Raw genomic sequence first — 19,555 nt, 5'->3', positions numbered from 1 at the left:
TTTTGAAGTCTTATTAGAAATGTGATTTATTTTTTTTTATTTCATTTTTTTAAGGCGATGATGATGAGATTCCACAGGAATTGCTACTGGGAAAACATCAGCTTAGCGAGTTGGGTAGTGAATCTGCAAAAATCAAGGCAATGGGCATTATGGACAAGGTACATCTTCATAGTCTTTGCCTCTTTTGAACATTTAATTTTGTTAAATATACAAAAAGCACATATCTAGTGTAATAACATTCAGTGTCAGCAGTGACTGAGAGCACAATGCACAATGTACCAATATGTAACACAAATGTCTGAGCAGTAAAATCTAAAATTATTAATCTATTTTCACAAAAGCTCATCAATCTATAGTCTTTGTTCGTTATAGCTAGTGTTAAGCAACCACAGTAAAACAGACCTTACCAGAAAAGTCAAAAAATCCACCCTTTCTAATATAATCTGTCAGTGCATTGTAAATATATGATGTTCATCTAGCATCATACCGAATTGCCTATTTGTACCCTCTCTCCAGAAAACCCTTTCAAACTTAAAAGATTTAATGACCCAAGTAATAAGATTCATGTTCTGTAGACTACATGTTGTGGTTTCTTTGTCATGCTCTTCCTGACTTTGGTTCAAGGGAATTTTCTGTGCTGGTGCAAACTGTTGGTATCACACCTCTAGAAACAATGTTCTTGCTTTCCTTATCTTCCTAGAACTCTTGGCTTAGGGCAGTCTTATGTTACACTCTTAACTCTGCCTGCTCTTGACCACTTACTATGTTTATGAAGTGTCTGTGAAGCTACTTATTATACAAGTCACTCCAAAGGATATTCTTTAACCCAAGATTTAGGTATTCTTCCTGGCCTTTTCTTCAGTCCTCCCTACCTTCATTTGTAGGATATTTTCAACCTGAGTATTTTGCTGTCTTGATCCTTCTTGATAGTTCTCACCCTTAACCTTTATTCCCTAAGTTTTGTACATACACGTGTACATAAAGTCAGAAATGTGTTGCTTCTAAAGGTGAGCACCACTATTATCTGTATGAGTGAAACTGGTTCTTCTGGAGTTCAGCATATTCTACAGATTATTTGATTGTAATTCTGTAGAACATCAGTAAGTGAGTTTGAGTTACTTTTTTTCCAACATGCTAGTTTTTCAAAGTCAACATGATTATTAAGAATACATTTCCTCTGTATTAGCACTCAAATATCAATTAATTTTATTTCTGTTTGTCCATAAGTTTTGGATTTTCTTCTAAGTTCTATATGGTCAGCTAGAATTAGTGATTCATACTTGGTTTTGGTAAATTTCAATTTCTAGAATCAAGAGTGTATAACTATACATTATTTACAGATATGCAGTTTTAAACCTATTCCTATGGATTTGGTTGAAAAATGCAGTTTCATTGCAATCTTAGAACATATTTCACTAGTTTAGTTATTATCAGCATTCTCAGTCGTGCTGTGCCAGAAACTGACAAGTCAAAATCTGATCCTTATCTCAAAAGCGCTTACGATTTAAGTTTAATGCTGGAATTACACAACATTTTCTATCCTTCATCCATAGACATCTTTTCAGCAATTTGGAAGCCTTTGTGTGTCTACAGTTGCTTGATTTGTTTTCTTGTTTTAGCTTTCAACAGATAAAACGGTAAAGGTCCTGAATATTTTGGAGAAGAATATCCAAGATGGATCAAAGATTTCTACATTACTTAACCATGTGAGTTTCAAATTAGATCATTTCATACCACTGTTCAGCATAGGATTTTCTTCACTTGAGTCCCATTTAGTGATAATTTCAAATACTGTGCATGTGTGTGAAAGGAATTTCTGATTTTATATGTATATGATTAACAGATTGTCAAATTTTAAGATTAGAAGTAAAATTCAATTGATTATATTAATTCAGTACTAAACATTTTACTGTAGTATTGTTAACAAACAGATGTATTGGGAGTAATCAAGTTGTCTCTTGACTTAATTTTAAATATTATTGTTTCATCCTTAAATATTTGTGGTAACTGGTATAACTTGCACCAGTGGAAATTTCTTTGCTAGTTTTCCATAAAACTTCCCTTACACAGTGGAAGAAAGTACAGCTTTCATGCAGAGCATATTCCTCCCCTGAGCATTAAGAACTGAGGAGGCATTTTAAATCATAGAATATCCTGAGTTGGAATGATCATCAAGTCCAACTTCTAACTCCACACAGGACTACCTAAAAAATAAGTTTTCACTATACAGTTCTGAATGACTTCAGCAATATGAAAAATAAGTGAAAAGGTGATGGTTTTCCTGCTCTGTTGCAATATGGTTGAGCCTTTTTGCCAGTGCTTTTAAAGTGATATTTTTCTTTTAGCTTTCTGTAGTAAAACACAAGTTTACTAAGCACTTATTGAAATTTTCCCATGATTGCAATTCAGAGACAAAGCTTCAATTAAAAAAAGAAGCAATCTTTAGCCAAACAAGTTTTAGATTTTTCTTAAAACCCATTAAATATAATTTAGATCATTATGGCAAAGAAACCTTCTGTTAAGGAGTAAATTTATACTATTTTTACAGTGCAGTGAAGATAACCTACCTCCATGTCAGGGTATTATTCAAAGGCAAAATGCACTTGCAGATTCTTTTTATTCCCAAGATTAATGAGCAAGAAAATAGAAAGGTTTTAAAACTAATTGTTTGTATTTTTAAAGCCTCCTTTGTGCAAGATACAAATAACTTAAATTTCTTGCATGGAATAGTTTTGCAGGGATCTCTTGATTTGCAGGTGTCTGTTGATTATTTTTTTTTAATATATATTTTACCATATATGTAATGCACTGCAATACTTTTTTAGATTCAAGGGAAAAAAGTTGATAAGGTTAGAAATTAGTGTTTTACCAACCCCTTATTTTTTTACAAGGAAAGCCAACAGCATACTCATAATTAGCCTCTTGTTTGTTTGTTTTTATAACTTGTACAAACACAGAAATACAGGAATTATGTACCCAGTGCTAAAACTTAAATGGTCATATTTGATAAGACATAGTTTAAACCCATAGGTAATAGATGAGTCAGTCTGTGGAGAAAGTAGTCTTCTCATTAATTTCATGTGATTTATAACAGTCTTATTTTGTGAGAATTCTCTCTAGTGGTGAAAATTAGACTTGTCAAAGCAGCAAACAGCATACATACAGCACTAAGGAAAATGTTAGAGGAAAATGTTAATGTTCAGATTTTGCCTAAGGTACATCAGTCTTAAGTAGAGAATGTTGCAATCTTCGTAGTGCTTACCATTGATATATATTAAAATGTTACTGTTATATCGTACTTGGTAAGGATAAAAATTTGACTCTGTTCACACTACCCTGCTTTTCTTTCCTGTTACAGAACAATGACACTGAAGATGAGGAGAGATTATGGAGAGATCTTATTATGGAGAGAGTGACAAAATCTGCTGATGCTTGTCTTACTGCTATCAATATTATGACATCGCCAAATATGCCTAAAGCCGTATATATTGAGGATGTAATAGAAAGAGTTATTCAATACACAAAATTTCATTTGCAGAACACTCTCTATCCTCAATATGACCCTGTATATAGAGTGGATCCTCATGGTGGTTAGTATGCTCAGAGATTTTGAAAAATCTTTTCACATTATATTTATCATAGAATGGCTTGGTTTGGAAGGGGCCTTTAAGATCATCTAATTCCAACCCCCCTGCCATGGGCAGGGATACCTTCCACTAGACCAGGATGCTCAAAGCCCCATCCAGCCTGGCCTTGAACACTTCCAGGGATGGGGCATCCACAGCTTCTCTGGGCAACCTCTTCCAGTGCCTCACCACCCTCTGAGTAAACAATTTCTTCCTTATATCTAATCTAAGTCTACCCTCTTTTAGTTTAAAACCATTACTCCTTGTCCTATCACTGCACTGCCTGATAAAGAGTCCCTCCCCAGCTTTCCTGTAGGCCCTCTTTAGGTACTGGAAGGCTGCTATAAGGTCTCCCCAGAACCTTCTCTTCTCCAGGCTGAACAACCCCAACTCTCTCAGCCTGTCTTCATAGGAGAGGTGTTCCAGCCCCTTGATCATCTTTGTGGCCCTTCTCTGGATTCGTTCTAATTCATCCATGTCCCTCTTGTGCTGGGGGCCCCAGAGCTGAACACAGTACTCCAATTGGGGTCTCAAATGAGCAGAGTAGAGGAGGAGAATCACCTCCCTCAATCTGCTGGCCACACTTCTTTTGATGCAGCTCAAGATACGGTTGGCTTTCTGGGCTGCAAGCACACATTGCTGGCTCATGTTGAGCATCTCATCAACGAACACCCTCAGGTCCTTCTCATCAGGGCTGATCTCAATTATGTTTTCCTTTTTTTTTAATCTATTGTATGATGATACAAGTTATATGACTTCCCTGAATATTTTTATATGCAACTCTTATACTGATAGTTCTCTAATAACTCATACAACATCTGAGTTAATGTTTTCTGTTATTTTGAGGATGTTGAAATGTAGAGAAAAATAACAATTACTTAAGTGCATCCCCTAAATAACTTAGTCGTACTAATATTTAGGTTTACTGCAATAACTATAGTGCCATTTAGACCAAACTATTTAGAAACGTGTCTGAAGTTTGCCTTGTGCATATAGTTATTATATGTATGAATAAGTCACTTTATAGTCATAATCTCTGTTTATATAATGATTTATTTCAATGAAAATTATTTTGCGTTTAGCATTTTGTTGTCTTTTATATATATATAATCAGATGTGGGTATCCAACTTCAAGAACTGTTTTAAAAATTTTGGATCTAGAATTCAGAACAATTATGAAAAATTAATGTCATATGAAATTCTTGCTTTCCAGCTGTTGCTACTTTTTTTTCCTGTAAACAGTTGTATTCACAATGCTGTCATTGTGTAATTGTTTGGGGGACATTTTTTGAGAAAACGATCATCTTTCTAGTATTTGATGCAACTGAAACATTGAAAAAATTAATGAAAATAATTTTGATTTTCTAGGTGGTATTTTAAGTTCAAAAGCAAAACGCGCTAAGTGTTCCACCCACAAGCAAAGAGTTATAGTGATGTTGTATAACAAAGTTTGTGACATTGTCAGCAGTTTGTCAGAGTTGCTAGAGATACAGCTTCTTACTGATACAACTATTCTTCAGGTAAGTTTTATCAGAAGAATTTCTGTCTGAGAATGTTGTGGGGTTTTTGTTTTATTTTTTATTTTTTCCCAGAGGGACTGTAAAGTGCGATTATGTCAATGACATGAAATATAAAATCGGTACAAACTTTTTAAATGGTTAACATTAGACTGACTAGTCTGTTGTGTAGTATGTTATCTTCCTTTTCTCTTCTGCAGGAAAAGAACATTTCATGTTTAAATATTTAATGGTTTTTATTGTACACCTAAGATAAAGTTTAACCTAATTGTATTAAATTTGCAAATAATATGAAGTAATGTGTTGTTGAATACCTTATCTACTGAATGAATAATCTGCTTGTAAAATTGCATGAATATCAGTTTGCCTGTCAAATATACTTAGAATACTTTCTGCCCATTCATAGGTATCATCTATGGGAATAACACCTTTCTTTGTAGAAAATGTCAGTGAGCTACAGTTATGTGCCATCAAATTAGTGACTGCAGTAAGTAATTTTTAATTTGTGATTTCATGGTCCTGTACATCCGAAAGTTATTAGGACATCTACGTAGGCTGTATTTTTGCTGGTAGACAATTAGAGTTCAAGGTTTTGCAGTTCGGTATCATAATCTAGGAACGGTATTAAATCTGAGTTGCTCCTATTTACAGAGGAGGTTTCTTCTTCTATAGGAAGCCTACTTAAGCAAGGAACTTAATTATGGTTATGTGGTTTAAAGTATAAACACAAACCCCTTTCTCTTACCTGTCCTTTCTTGTGTAAGAAATCTTAGTGATATGATTTTCTACATTTCCTTTGTTAAGATTTGAATTTATGCAATGGAATAAGCTATACAACAGCAGGATACTTTTATAATAGAATAAATTATTTTCCTTGGAAGAGGTAGGTATATGAAAAATCCATTAACAAAAATATTAATAATATAAAATATAATAAAAATAACAAAATATAAAATATTAAAATACATTATTATATTTTTATTATATATTATTATAATATTAAAATATTATTTCAGGAAAAATATATATGTGCTTGTTCAAGTGGAAGTTTTCCATCTTTGTAAGGATGATATGCTCCAGTATTTATAAAAGGAATTCTGCCTAAACAAATAGAAGCAAAGTCTACAACCATGACCCCATAAATTGAAAGAATATTTCATGTCAGGCAAATATTAAAGACTAAGATATGAAGTAACTATTTGACTTTCTTATATGGCATATTTCTACCATTGACAGAAATCTTTAAAATATATGGTATTTTTAAGAGCTATCGCACATTTATGTTGTTAGAAGATTTTAAAAACCTTTGTGTTTTTTTTTATATATTTTATAAATAAATGCTTTCTTTGAAAAAACAAAGTAATACATTAAAAACAAGGTGTGCATTAAGTGTCATGTGAAGTCTATGTTACTATATATAACTTTTAACAATAAATTTAACAAACAGTATCTAATGTAACAATAAATAACTTTTAACAATCCTGTGACTGTTAAATAGGTGTTCTCCAGGTATGAAAAACATAGACAGCTGATACTGGAAGAAATTTTCACTTCCCTTGCAAGACTACCAACTAGCAAGAGGAGTTTGAGAAACTTCAGGTAATTTCTGACATAGATTGCTAATTTGTAGATAGAAGCACTTACAGTTTTGTACGTGTGGGATTTTAGGTTTCAGCATTAACATTTCTTAAAAAATCTGCAACTTTACAAGCTGGTTGATATTTCAAAATCTCTATAGTGAGAGTAGAGTTTCCTGACAAATGTATCTTGTAATAGTCACTGTTCTTATGCCATCATATTTATGTTTGGTTACTAAAATAATTGAAATATCTTGTTAGTCTTCTCACTAAGGATGTAAACAAGTGTAATGTTAGTGTGCATTCAAAGGGGTTTCTGTTGCAAAATTCTTTCATTCTGTTTATATGGAGCTATTGAATTCATTGCTAAAACTTAATAGGAGAATTCTGGGTGAATTTCTTTGAGGACATACTCAGAGCACTCTTTTCAGGAATACAAATTAATATTCCTTTGAATGAGTTTCATTTAGGAACTGCTCAGTTTACTTTAACTGTGTTTTAAGTGCTTCAGCTGGACTTCAGTGCATCTTCTAAATAATAGATTCAGGTCCAATCTGGGAGAGAATCTGACCTGAACTGAAATTCAGTTAAAATTGGGGTTGGAAGCTTTAAATGATTCTAAAACATTTGTTGTTGTTGGCATCGCTTTAGTGTCTTGCTTGCATATAGCTTTTCCCTGGAGACAGACAAATGCCAATGAAATAGGTTAGTTGATCTAGGGTGGATAAACAGGAAAATATTCAGTAAAATAAATGCACTGGGACTTTTAAGTAGAATTCAGTGACCCTAACGTGTAACATGAGTGTTTATGCCTAATATTTCGTCACATTTTGATTACAATCATCGGACATCGAGCAAATAGGAATGTGGTAAGCATAGTACCATAACTGGTAGATACCCTCTTTGAATTAGGATTTTTGCCAGAAGGAAGTCACCATCTCGATCCCACAGTGACTACACTATTCATCTATAGAATTCTAGTTCTGGTCTGTTAAAGGGCATTTCCTATCTGCGGCTACTATCATGAAGGGGAAAGCTTTTTAAAAAAATTGATATGAAAAGATTTTCTGTAGATTCTTAACTACTGAGCTTCACAGATATTCTGATAGTCATCTGTGGGCTATTTCAGTCATTTCTCCTACCTAAGAATAATACTTAATATTTTCGTTAGAACCAATCTTTCACTTCATAAGAGAGAAACAAATGAATAAATCACAGAATCACAGAATTGAAGGGATTGGAAGGGACCTCGAAAGATCATCGGATCCAACCCCCCTGCCAAAGCAGGTTCCTTAGAGCAGGCTGCCCAAATAGGCATGCAGACGGGCCTTAAATATCTCCAGAGAAGGAGACTCCACAACCTCCCTGGGCAGCCTGTTCCAATGCTCCGTCACCCTCACTGTGAAGAAGTCCTTTCACATGTTGGTGTGGAACTTCCTGTGCTCTATCTTGTGGCCATTACTCCTTGTCCTGTCCCCGCAAACCACTGAAAAGAGGTTGGCCAAATCCCTCTGCCTCCCACACCTCAGATACACACTGATGAGATCCCCTCTCAGTCTTCTCTTCTCCAGGCTGAACAGACCCAGGTCTCTCAGCCTTTCCTCATAAGGAAGATGCTCCAGGCCCCGTATCATCTCTGTGGCCCTCCGCTGGACTCTTTCCAGGAGATGCCTGTCTTTCTTGTACTGGGGAGCCCAGAACTGGACACATAACTCCAGGTGAGGCCTGACCAGGGCAGAGTAGAGGGGGAGGATCACCTCCCTTGACCTGCTGGCCACACTCCTTTTAATGCACACCAGGATCCCATTGGCCCTCTTGGCCATGAGGGCACACTGCTGGCTCATGGTCAACCTGTCGTCCACCAGGACCCCCAGGTCCTTTTCGTCAGAGCTCATCTCCAGCAGGTCATCCCCCAGCCTGTACTGATACTTCAGGTTGTTCCTTCCCAGGTGCAGGACTCTACACTTGCTCTTATTAAACCTCATTTGGTTTCTTCCTACCCATCTCTCCAGCCTGTCCAGGTCTCGCTGAATGGCAGCACAGCCTTCTGGCGTGTCAGCCACTCCTCCCAGCTTTGTGTCATCAGTGTACTTGCTGAGGGCAGACACTATTCCCTCATCAAGGTCATCGATGAAGATGTTGAACAAGACTGGACCCAGCACCAACCCCTGGGGAACACCGCTAGTCACAGGCCTCCAGCCAGACTCTGCTCCTCCGATCACCACCCTCTGAGCTCAGCCAGTCAGCCAGTTCTCAACCCACCTTACTGTCCACTCCTCTATCCCACACTTTATCAGCTTTGCTATCAGGCTGTCATAGGAGACGGTATCAAAAGCCTTGTTAAAGTCAAGGTAGATGACATCCACGGCTCTCCCCTTATCTACCCAGCTGGTGATGCCATCATAGAAGGCAACGAGGTCGGTCGAGCACGACTTCCCCTTGGTGAATCCATGCTGACTACTCCTCATAACCTTCTTCTCTTCGAATTGCTTGGAGACTGCATCCAGAACAAGCTTTTCCAACACCTTTCCGGGGACAGAGGTGAGATTGACTGGCCTGTAGTTTCCCAGATCCTCCTTCTTGAAGACCGGAGTGACATTGGCTATCTTCCAATCTTCAGTCACCTCTCCTCTTCTCCAGGACCTTTCAAAGATGATAGAGAGCAGTTTGGCAATCACCTCTGCCAACTCCCTTAGCACACGTGGATGCGTCCCATCGGGACTCGTGGATTTGTGTGTGTTGAGCCCACTCAGATGCTCCCGAACCACTCTCTCGTCAGCCAGGGGGGAGCCCTCCACTTCCCAAACTCGTTCTCCTCCCTCCAGGGTCTAGGAGTCCCGGGGAGGAGTCCCTGAAGCAAAGAAAGCTTGCAGTATCCCCGCCTCCTCAGCGTCTCCCGTTACCAGGACACCCCCCTCATTCAGCAAGGGACCCACATTATCCCTAGTCTTCCTTTTACTGTTTACATACTTAAAAAAACCCTCTTCTTATTATCTTTTATCTCTTTTGCAAGCCTCATCTCTAGGTGGGCTTTAGCCTTCCTTGTCGCGTCCCTGCAGGCCCTGACAACACTCCTATACTCCTCCCAAGAGGACAGGCCCTTTTTCCACATTTCATAGACCTTCCTCTTCCTTCTGATCTTATCGATGAGCTCCTTGCTCATCCACACAGGTTTCCTGCCCCCCTTCCCCAATTTCCTACAATTTCCTACTCTTAAGGATGCAGTGATCCTGAGCTTGGAAGAAGTGCTGTTTAAATGTTGCCCAGCTCTCACAAGCACCCTTGCCTTCTAGCAACCTAGCCCATGAGATACCTCCAAGTAGGTCCCAAAAGAGATCGAAGTTGTCTCTCCAAAAGTCCAGGGTAGCAATCCTACTTTTTGCCTTACTTCTTCCACCAAGTTCCATCTTGAACTCCACCACCTCATGGTCGCTGCATCCCAAGCTGCCCCCAACCTTCACATCCCTAACAAGCCCATCCCTGTTGGTAAGGACAAGGTCCAGGAGCACCTCCTGCCTCGTCGGCTCCTCTACCACCTGCATCAGAAAATTGTCTTCAACCCATTGTAGGAACCATTTGGACTGTGTGTGCCTGGCTGAGTTGCTTACCCAACAGATGTCTGGATAATTGAAGTCCCCCATGAGAACCAGAGCCTGTGATTGTGAGGCTACTACCAGCTGCTTGCAGAAGGCCTCATCAACCTCCTCCTCCTGATCTGGTGACCTGCAGTACACCCCCACAACAATGTCCCCCCTACCAGCCTACCACTTAATTCTCACCCACAAGCTCTCTGCTGCTTCTTCACCCTCCCCCAGGTGGAGCTGGGTACACTCTAATTGCTCCCTCACATAAAGGGCAACTCCTCCCCCTTGCTTCCCCAGCCTATCTTTCCTAAAAAGGACATAGCCCTCCATGACAATGTTCCAGTCATGTGAGCTGTCCCACCATGTCTCTCTGTGATCACAATGAGATTGTGGCCCTGTGACCATACACAGATCTTGAGCTCATCCTGTTTATTTCCCATGCTCTGCGCATTGGTATATAGGCACATTAGGAAAGCAGCAGGTTCAGTTACACCTGGAGGGATGCAAGAAGAAAATTCCGGATGGGGTATCAGGATCATTACCTTCTCTGAGGAGCCCTTGGATGATCCTATGGGACAACTCGGAGGTTTTTTCCCTACTATCTTCAACAGTGACAGCAGTGACAACTTCACCCAGCACCTCTCTGTCACTTTTAGCTCCCCTCCCTTCCCCCATCAAACCTAGTTTAAAGCCCTGGTAATCAGTCCAGAGAGCTTGCTCCCCAACACACTTGCGCCCCACTTGCTCAGTTGAAGTCGGTCAGCAGCCCACATACCCGGCTTCTCAAAGGGCTGCCCAAGATCAAAATACCCAAATCCTTGGTCCAGACACCACCCCCCTCAGCCAGTCATTTACCTGTCCCGTTCTCCTTCTTCTTTCTGGGTCCCGGTCACCCAGAGGGAGGACAGAGGAGAATACTACCTGCGCCCCTGATCCCTTCAACATCCTTCCCAGGGATGCAAAGTCCTTTTTAATATTCCTCATTTTTCTAGTTGCAGCTTCCCGGGATCCAACCTGAATGACAACAAGAGGATAGTAATTCTCTGGTTTAATGAGCTGTGGCAGAGCCTTCCTAATGCCTCTGACACGTGCCCCAGGAAGACAGCACATCTCTCTGGATAGGTTATCTGGGTGACAAATGGGAGCCTCGGTGCCCCTCAGCAAGGAGTCTTCGATCACTAAGACTCTCCGTTCTTTTTTTGTGGCACTGGTTGTGATGCAGTGCTCTGCCCGGCCCTATGCTCAGTACTTCCCCCAATCTTGACATGCTTTGCAGGGTTGCTTCCCGGGTTTGGACTACTGTCCAGACCCTCAACCTCATCCTTTTCCTGCCTGAGAAGGGAGTCGCCTACAACAATTACCGTTCTATCTTTCTTGGTGGAGGCAGTCTTGAGGTGTGAAATAAATGTCTAGAACACAGATTTCTATCTGTGGTAAAAATTTCCTAAATTTAAAAAATACTTAGGACCAAAAATAATTGTTTTGTTTTATTTTACTGTTAATGCTGTCCTTTTCATATTAACAGGTTAAATAGCAGTGACACTGATGGAGAGCCTATGTATATTCAAATGGTAACAGCACTAGTTCTGCAGCTTATTCAATGTGTTGTGCACTTACCATCAGCAGAAAAAGATTCTAATTCAGAGGAGGAATTGAACAAAAAAGTAAGGAAGATATTTTTAAAGAGACTTTTTTTTTTTTTTGTGCAGGTATGACTGTGTGCTTGTGGGTATAATGTTTTATGATGGTGCTCTAGTAATCAGACAATGTAATTTTGTCTGCCATAATTATTTGATGCATGACAAATGTTGATCTGGAAATCATATTTCTGTCTATGCTAAAATGTTAGACTAATACATCTTGTTATTTTTAGGTGGATCAAGATGTGCTTATTACTAACTCATATGAAACAGCCATGAGAACAGCACAAAACTTCCTTTCTATTTTCCTTAAGAAGTAAGTACTCTTACATTCTTTAGTATATTGATGAAACCATCTCTGAATAAAGTCTGTCACACCTAAAGACAAACCTAATTACTTCACAATGCTAAATACCAACCAATAAAGTTACTTATAACAATGTACATTATAGTTCCCTAAGAGAGCTTCCTCTCTAGACAAAACTTTTATGGCACAGAAATTCTGCAGGGAGTTCTTTATACATTTAAGAATCTGTCTGATAGTTTATGTAGGATCCTTTTATCAGGTGTCTGTTACTCATCTGAAGCACAAAAGAGGAGGCTGAATAAATATTTAAGTGGTGAAACCAGATTCATTCAGTCATCAAAATGACTAAAAATCTAAAATCACATTAATTTAACTAAAGTTAGGAATGCTAATAGCTGAACAGAAATATATATAAATATATATATACACACCTGAATAATCAAAATAAGCTTTTTTTTAGAAAAAGTCCTGAGATTTTTATCGTGTTAATTTCTACTGTTAAGCTGAGAGGCTGTTTAGAGATCTAGCCATTTCTCTGAATACTTCTGGTATCATTAAAGACATTAGGAACGTCATGTGTAAGTGAAACACTATCAGGTATGTTACGTTTGAATTTTACATTCTGATTTTAACCTTGAAGAGCATAATACTGAGATATAATTCTGAGATAAGTTGGACCAGACTTCAAGAGTCTAGACTGAATACCTCCTAAATACAGGACTACAGCTTGAGGTTCAGATTTTTTTTTACCTGCCTTGTTCATCCTCTTCATTCAGACTTTAACTCAAAACAATACATGAAAAAGCTTAGAGGGAAAAAATACTACTATCCTGGATTCGCTGCTTTCCCTGCAGTGAAAAAACAGTGATAAATGTTAGAATTATTTGTCCTTAACTGGATAAAATTATTTTTCTGCTAATATTCCAGTTTTTTTCTTTTAGAATTGCATAAAACTTTTTTTTTTTCCTGATTAAACATAGGATTATTTTTGTTTACATCAGAAGAAAAGCTTAAATGGATCTTAAATTTGCTTACATAATACATTTTCTTCTAAACAGGTGTGGTAGTAAACAAGGAGAAGAAGATTATAGGCCACTGTTTGAGAACTTCATTCAAGATCTCCTTTCCACAGTCAATAAACCAGAATGGCCAGCTGCAGAGTTGCTCCTTAGCTTATTAGGAAGGCTATTGGTAAGGGATTCTTGTTTTTAACTATGAAGACTTATTTCAGTTTCAGCTATTAGAGGAATACATTCTGATAGTTGATGCATACGTGCAGTGTTTAAGGATTTTCTTATGTGTATCACTATTATGTAATATATAAATACTAAAATTTCGGTCAGAGGATGATCGATACGCAACTTGGAAAAGGTCGTGTGTATACTCTTTCTCACAAAAGTCCACTTCTACACTTCCATGACATTTTTCACGTTAAAAAGTGCCATTTTATACCATCTAGTAAGTGCAAATATTTGTTTAGATTAAAGTCAAATAGCTGTAATTGCTCATGTTAAATATCTTCTCTAGACTGTTCATTTAGCACAGAACCTGAAAACAATTAAGTAGATTGCTTTTATACAAATAATAGTACATTTACTTATGGAATGTGAAATGTTACAGAATGTGAACATTTTTGCTAACATATTCTTAGAGAGTTGTTTTACACAGTAATTTACACAGTAATTTAACCTGTTTCTTGGAAAAATATTTTATGGTCCTGTTGCTGATAAAGATGTAGCTTTCATTATATTTGCGTGAATAATGAGAAATACATATTATGGTGGTTAATATCTATGTTATTGCAAAGGATATATCCTGTACTAGACATCTAGTTTACTTTATGAAAGTATATATTTAAAGAAAACTAACAGGCATATTTGTAGAGAGGTTGTGTATATGTGGTGTAATAGTAAATGACATAATTTTATAGTGTGTGAATTAGAATAGGGATATATTATAATAAATATATGAATATAAATAAATATAATTAATATATAAATACATATAAATATATAAATAAATATAAACATAAATATAAATAAATATAAATAAAACACTATAGATAAATATATAGTGTGTGAAGTTAGAATTTTTAATAAGTTTAAACAGTGTCTTGTGAGAAGAATGAAGAAAGGCTGAGAAAGTTGGGGTTGTTTAGCCTAGAGAAGAGAAGGCTCTAGGGAGACCTTATAGTGAACTTCCAGTATTTAAAGGGGACCTACAGGAAAGATTGGGGGAGACTTTTTATCAGGGAGTGTATTGACAGGATAAAGGATAATGGTATTAAACTACAAGGATGATCAAAGGGCTGGAACACCTCTCCTATGAAGACAGGCTGAGAGAGTTGGGGTTGTTCAGCCTGGAGAAGAGAAGGTTCTGGGGAGACCTTATAGCAGCCTTCCAGTACCTAAAGAGGGGCTACAGGAAAGCTGGGGAGGGACTCTTTATCAGGCAGTGCAGTGATAGGACAAGGAGTAATGGTTTTAAACTAAAAGAGGGTAGACTTAGATTAGATATAAGGAAGAAATTGTTTACTCAGAGGGTGGTGAGGCACTGGAAGAGGTTGCCCAGAGAAGCTGTGGATACCCCATCCCTAGAAGTGTTCAAGGCCAGGCTGGATGGGGCTTTGAGCATCCTGGTCTAGTGGAAGGTATCCCTGCCCATGGCAGGGGGGTTGGAATTAGATGATCTTAAAGGCCCCTTCCAACCTATGATTCTATGAGTCTCAGTTGCATAAATACATAATTTTAAAAAATATATGTCCTTCTTTTCTTAGGTTCACCAGTTCAGTAACAAATCAACAGAAATGGCTTTAAGAGTTGCATCACTTGACTATCTTGGAACTGTAGCTGCAAGACTGAGGAAAGATGCAGTCACTAGCAAAATGGATCAAGGGCCTATAGCCAGAATCCTCAAACAGGTGTGTGAGAGATCCCATGCCAGCTGTATTGAGATATATACATTCAGATATTTGAAAATTATAAAGATTTGTTTAAAACAAAAACAAATAAAAACATCTCCACCAAAAAATGGCATGTGGAGAATCAGTTTTCATTGTTCAGATTTCTGAATCAAATGCATTCTATTTATAAGTATCACAGATTTTAGTTGATTGCTGTCTTTCTTGCACAATCTCCCTCATGGTCATATTAAATGGTTAATTACAGTGGTAAAACCAGTTTTACTCTGATGGTACAGAGGAAATAATAGAGCAACCGTTGAATTATATCTTAAGAGGCATTAAAATTATATATGTATGTATGCATTTGCTGTCACAAAATGGTAATGGGGCTTATGGCATTCATATACAGGCTTTAGAGAAGACTGAGGGGAGATTCATTAATGTATACAAATATCAGAGGGGAGGGTGTCGAGAGTATGGAGCCGGTCTGTTTTCAGTTGTGCTCAGCGACAGGATGAGAGGAAACGGGCACAAACTGAAGCACAGGAGCTTCCGGCGCAATATGAGGGGGCACTTCTTTACTGTGAGGGTGACAGAGCACTGGAACAGGTTGTCCAGAGAGGTTGTGGAGTCTCCTTCTTTGGCAATATTCAAAACCCACCTGGATGCCATCCTGCTCAATGTGCTCTAGTTAATTCTGCTCAGCAGGGGGGTCAGAGTAGATGATCTTCAGAGGTCCCTTCCAACCTCGTCCGTTCTGCGATTTAGAGAGTTAAACTCTTAAGCCTGTAAGGTTAGGTTTTACGTGACGTAGCTGGTATTGCTTTGCTTTGTTTTGTTTTGTTGTATTTTTTCCTGAACTTGCTTATATATCTCATTAAAGAATGTACATTTGCGTTTCTGCTAATGCAGATTATCAAAATGTCTCCAAATCTGCAAGGGCAGCAACAGTTATCAAAGTGTTGCATGCTTCTGAGCTTTTTACAGCACATACATGTAGTTTAATGAGAAAATCATCAGGTCTTACGTGTCCTCTTAAAAATATGGAGTTGCACATTTCTTATTGAGCATACAGTTTTCTTTTTGAACTACTAACTACTATCAGAATGATTGGATCTGAGGTTAAGTAGTCATATCAAATTCATTTTATCCAAATTTACCTTTTAGTTACTGAAAAAAGACTCCAGATTTATTGCATGTATTTCAGGATGACTGTTACAGATTTATACTGGAGGAAAAACTTCAACTTTAAAAATTTACAGGCATTCAAATAAAGAATCGAAGCACATCTAGTCCTTTATGAGTCTGATAATTGCCATAAGTTTGTTCGATTAGAATATTGTACTATATATAGTATCAAATCTTTATGTTCCTGGTTTAATATAATTTTTACATTTATGTGGATTATAATTTTCTTCCATTGGCAGTGATTCTGACATTTCTCCATCAGACTTGGTAGGGAAATATTTTAGAAGGATCCCTTTCTCTTTTTTTTATCTCCGGAAGTTAAAATGGTATTGAACGATATTCCAGAAAAACACATATGAATATGGTGACCTGAATTTTTATTTTTTTAACAGGATTGGGCAGTAACTAGGCAATTGGCATTTGCAGAAAATAAAGTTGCTTTGGGCAATTGAGTGCTAAAAGCATTTTTTTCAGATACTCAGTAAGCTTAGCATCAATGATGGTAGACAGTACCATCCATACATTGTGGAAGGTATAAATTATACAGTACCATTAGTCAGGGTAGACAGTGTGTTGTTTATAAATGATTTGTAACATAAGAAAAAATAACTACTTGGAAATGTGTACATGTCAACTAAGATTCACTTTGTTGTTCAGATGGCAAGAAAATAAGAAGGTGCATTGGCAGACATATTCAGATCTAGTCATCAGGAAGAACTTAAATTATTGCTTCTGTTCAGAAATGGACTTACACTTCTACAGACTGTTCTTTCCTGATGAATTGAATACGTAGACTCTTATTAGATGTTTCCTTCAACCCTCTGATATAGTTACTATGGTATTCCCCAGTGACTGATGGATGCTTATAATTTTCTACTGTGGTTTTGACTCTTGACCCATATAATTAGATTTAGGAGAAAATCTCTTCTGTTTTGACTTTTTTAAACAGTACATATTATTTATTGAAATCTGTCATAGATTGACAAGTTGATTTGAACACTTATGCATGCCTCTCATTAATTTATCTCTTTATACTCTAATCTTCTGGACTTGTAACTGTACATTTTTCTACTTGGTGATGTTTGCAAGCAATATTATGTGCTGCATTTGTGGCATGATTGCCAATTTGTGCTGTTCATGCTGAAGTTGATGCTTATAAGTTGTGAATTTTGTTGCTGAAGAAGTTTAAGCCAGAAATTATTCTATTTTTATTATCAATATTGAATATGATTTGTTGCAGGCTTTTTTTTCCCTGTTTGTTCTGTGTTTTTTACTTGCTCAAAAATACTTAAGCAATTAGAATTCATCAAGCATCTTTTTTTTTCCCCCCACCCCATTATCTACAAAATTTAACATTGGTCAAAGGCTGGACTTATAAATCATAATTTGCATATATATTACAAACGTGTATCAATGAACCTATATCAGTATTATGTGCATTGTAAACATACATGTTTTAAACTCTTTAATTAATTCATTTTGGGGAAAAAAAGAAAAACATTTTACTGCTGTAATATGAGCAACTACAAGGACCTGCATATTTCAGTATAATACAAAGGAAAAAAGGTGTGTTGGTTTTCTTTTTATGCTGTTTTGTAAATATTGAGAAAGTTAGTTTCTGACTAATGAACAAGTTCATTGATACTGATTTATTCTCTGTAATCCCTATTTGGGAGAAGTACATTGTCTGTTGATCAGATATAAGATTGTTGCTAGAACTATTTAAGAGATCAGGATATACCTATTTCCCGTACAATAGCCTCTTAGAAAAAATACATTCTCTTCTTAACATTCATACAGTTTAGTTATTTACAACTGTGATACACTAGCATGTCCCATATTACAGTTTTGTACATAAGATACTTTTTGTGCATCTTAAAAGTGCTTGACAGAAAAATTATTATCCTCTTCTGTAGATAGGCTTTATGTAGTAGGTGACTTTTTTTATTTTATAAACAGTGTGTTTGTTCACAAGCCTTTTTAACTGACAGAAACTTAATTTAATTTTAGAGAACACGATTCTTTAATGCTAGAGTACAGAGGTGTTTGGGGACAACCTCTGTAAGTTCTTTCTTAGATGGATTGAGCAAACTTGCTGCACTTTCTCTGTATAGGTGCATTATCCCTGAAAACACATACCAAATATTTTTACAAAGGGATAAGTTATTTCTTTGTGTTTCCCATACTTTTCTACTGTTGTCTGTGTTTTCATATTTCTTTTCATTTGACTCTTGTTTTGCCTTTTATCCTTTGTTCACCTGAGAAGTCACTGTTTCAGTGTTTTATTATTAGTGAGAAAACTAACAATGATTTTTAAAGATTAAACTTTGTGTCAGTCTATATCTCATTTAAGCCTTTTTTTTTTCTCACAGAGGATCTTAACACAAGTTCATAGAAGGAAAATTAATCAAATCAGTCAATCTGTTTTAAAACCAGTCTTATGCTGCTTTTAATCTTTTTTTTAGACTTTGGAATCACCAAGTCTAATTTGATTCAGTTTGTATGCAGTTTACAGGTAATTGCTTAAAAATTGTTAATGTTCTGCGATTATCAAAACAACTAAGTTCACTGTATTTTATATATGGATATACGGATTGTCAAATGGTAATTACCACTGAGCAATATTCTGTTTTACAACTATCTTTGTCCTGACAGGTTTCAGGAGGAGAAGATGAAATTCAACAGCTACAAAAAGCTTTGCTAGATTATCTTGATGAGAACACAGAAACCGATGCATCATTAGTGGTAAATTTCAGCTTTCTAATAGTGATTGTATATAAAAATAATTTCAATAACAAGTCTACTGAATAAAATTACTTTCAGTCATGTATATTAGTGTTTCAATTAAATTGTCACCCTAACATATACTGTTGATTGTCTTTTCCAAAATATGGTTGAGGTATTAGACTCACTCTCATTATAAATCAGTTCATCTTCCTCTTCTCTATCTGTTGTTTTTTGTTTTCTGTGCATCCTGCTGTATCTCTCCAGTTTTCTCGGAAGTTTTATATAGCTCAGTGGTTCCGTGATACAACTATGGAGACAGAGAAAGCAATTAAATCTCAGAAGGATGAGGATTCGTCTGAAGGAACTCATCATGCAAAAGATGTTGAGACCACAGGAAAAATCATGCATAGAGCAGAAAGTCGGAAAAAGTTTCTTCGTAGCATCATTAAAACTGCTCCATCTCAGTTCAGTACATTAAAGTATGTTT

The 19,555-nt window shown here is 36.9% G+C and overlaps 1 protein-coding gene across 3 annotated transcripts in view; it reads left to right on the top strand.

Moving 5' to 3' along the window:
* Positions 1 to 19,555, top strand: part of LOC309889409 (nipped-B-like protein) — a 192,859-nt gene that overhangs the window by 147,008 nt on the left and 26,296 nt on the right. For all 3 annotated transcript variants that reach the window (XM_082782223.1, XM_082782224.1, XM_082782225.1), the window contains 12 exons: positions 55 to 158; positions 1,620 to 1,706; positions 3,359 to 3,590; positions 4,995 to 5,146; positions 5,550 to 5,630; positions 6,642 to 6,742; positions 11,830 to 11,968; positions 12,178 to 12,260; positions 13,310 to 13,442; positions 15,028 to 15,171; positions 18,997 to 19,086; positions 19,333 to 19,547. In XM_082782223.1, coding sequence (XP_082638349.1) covers positions 55 to 158; positions 1,620 to 1,706; positions 3,359 to 3,590; positions 4,995 to 5,146; positions 5,550 to 5,630; positions 6,642 to 6,742; positions 11,830 to 11,968; positions 12,178 to 12,260; positions 13,310 to 13,442; positions 15,028 to 15,171; positions 18,997 to 19,086; positions 19,333 to 19,547 — 1,561 coding nt within the window. The remainder of the gene's footprint in view (positions 1 to 54; positions 159 to 1,619; positions 1,707 to 3,358; positions 3,591 to 4,994; positions 5,147 to 5,549; positions 5,631 to 6,641; positions 6,743 to 11,829; positions 11,969 to 12,177; positions 12,261 to 13,309; positions 13,443 to 15,027; positions 15,172 to 18,996; positions 19,087 to 19,332; positions 19,548 to 19,555) is intronic.

The sequence above is a fragment of the Aythya marila genome (genome assembly GCF_965140915.1).
Source record: "Aythya marila genome assembly, chromosome: W".
Taxonomy (NCBI): Eukaryota; Metazoa; Chordata; class Aves; order Anseriformes; family Anatidae; genus Aythya; species Aythya marila.
Note: the sequence above shows the minus strand (reverse complement) of the source record. Positions and strands in the feature narration are given on the sequence as shown.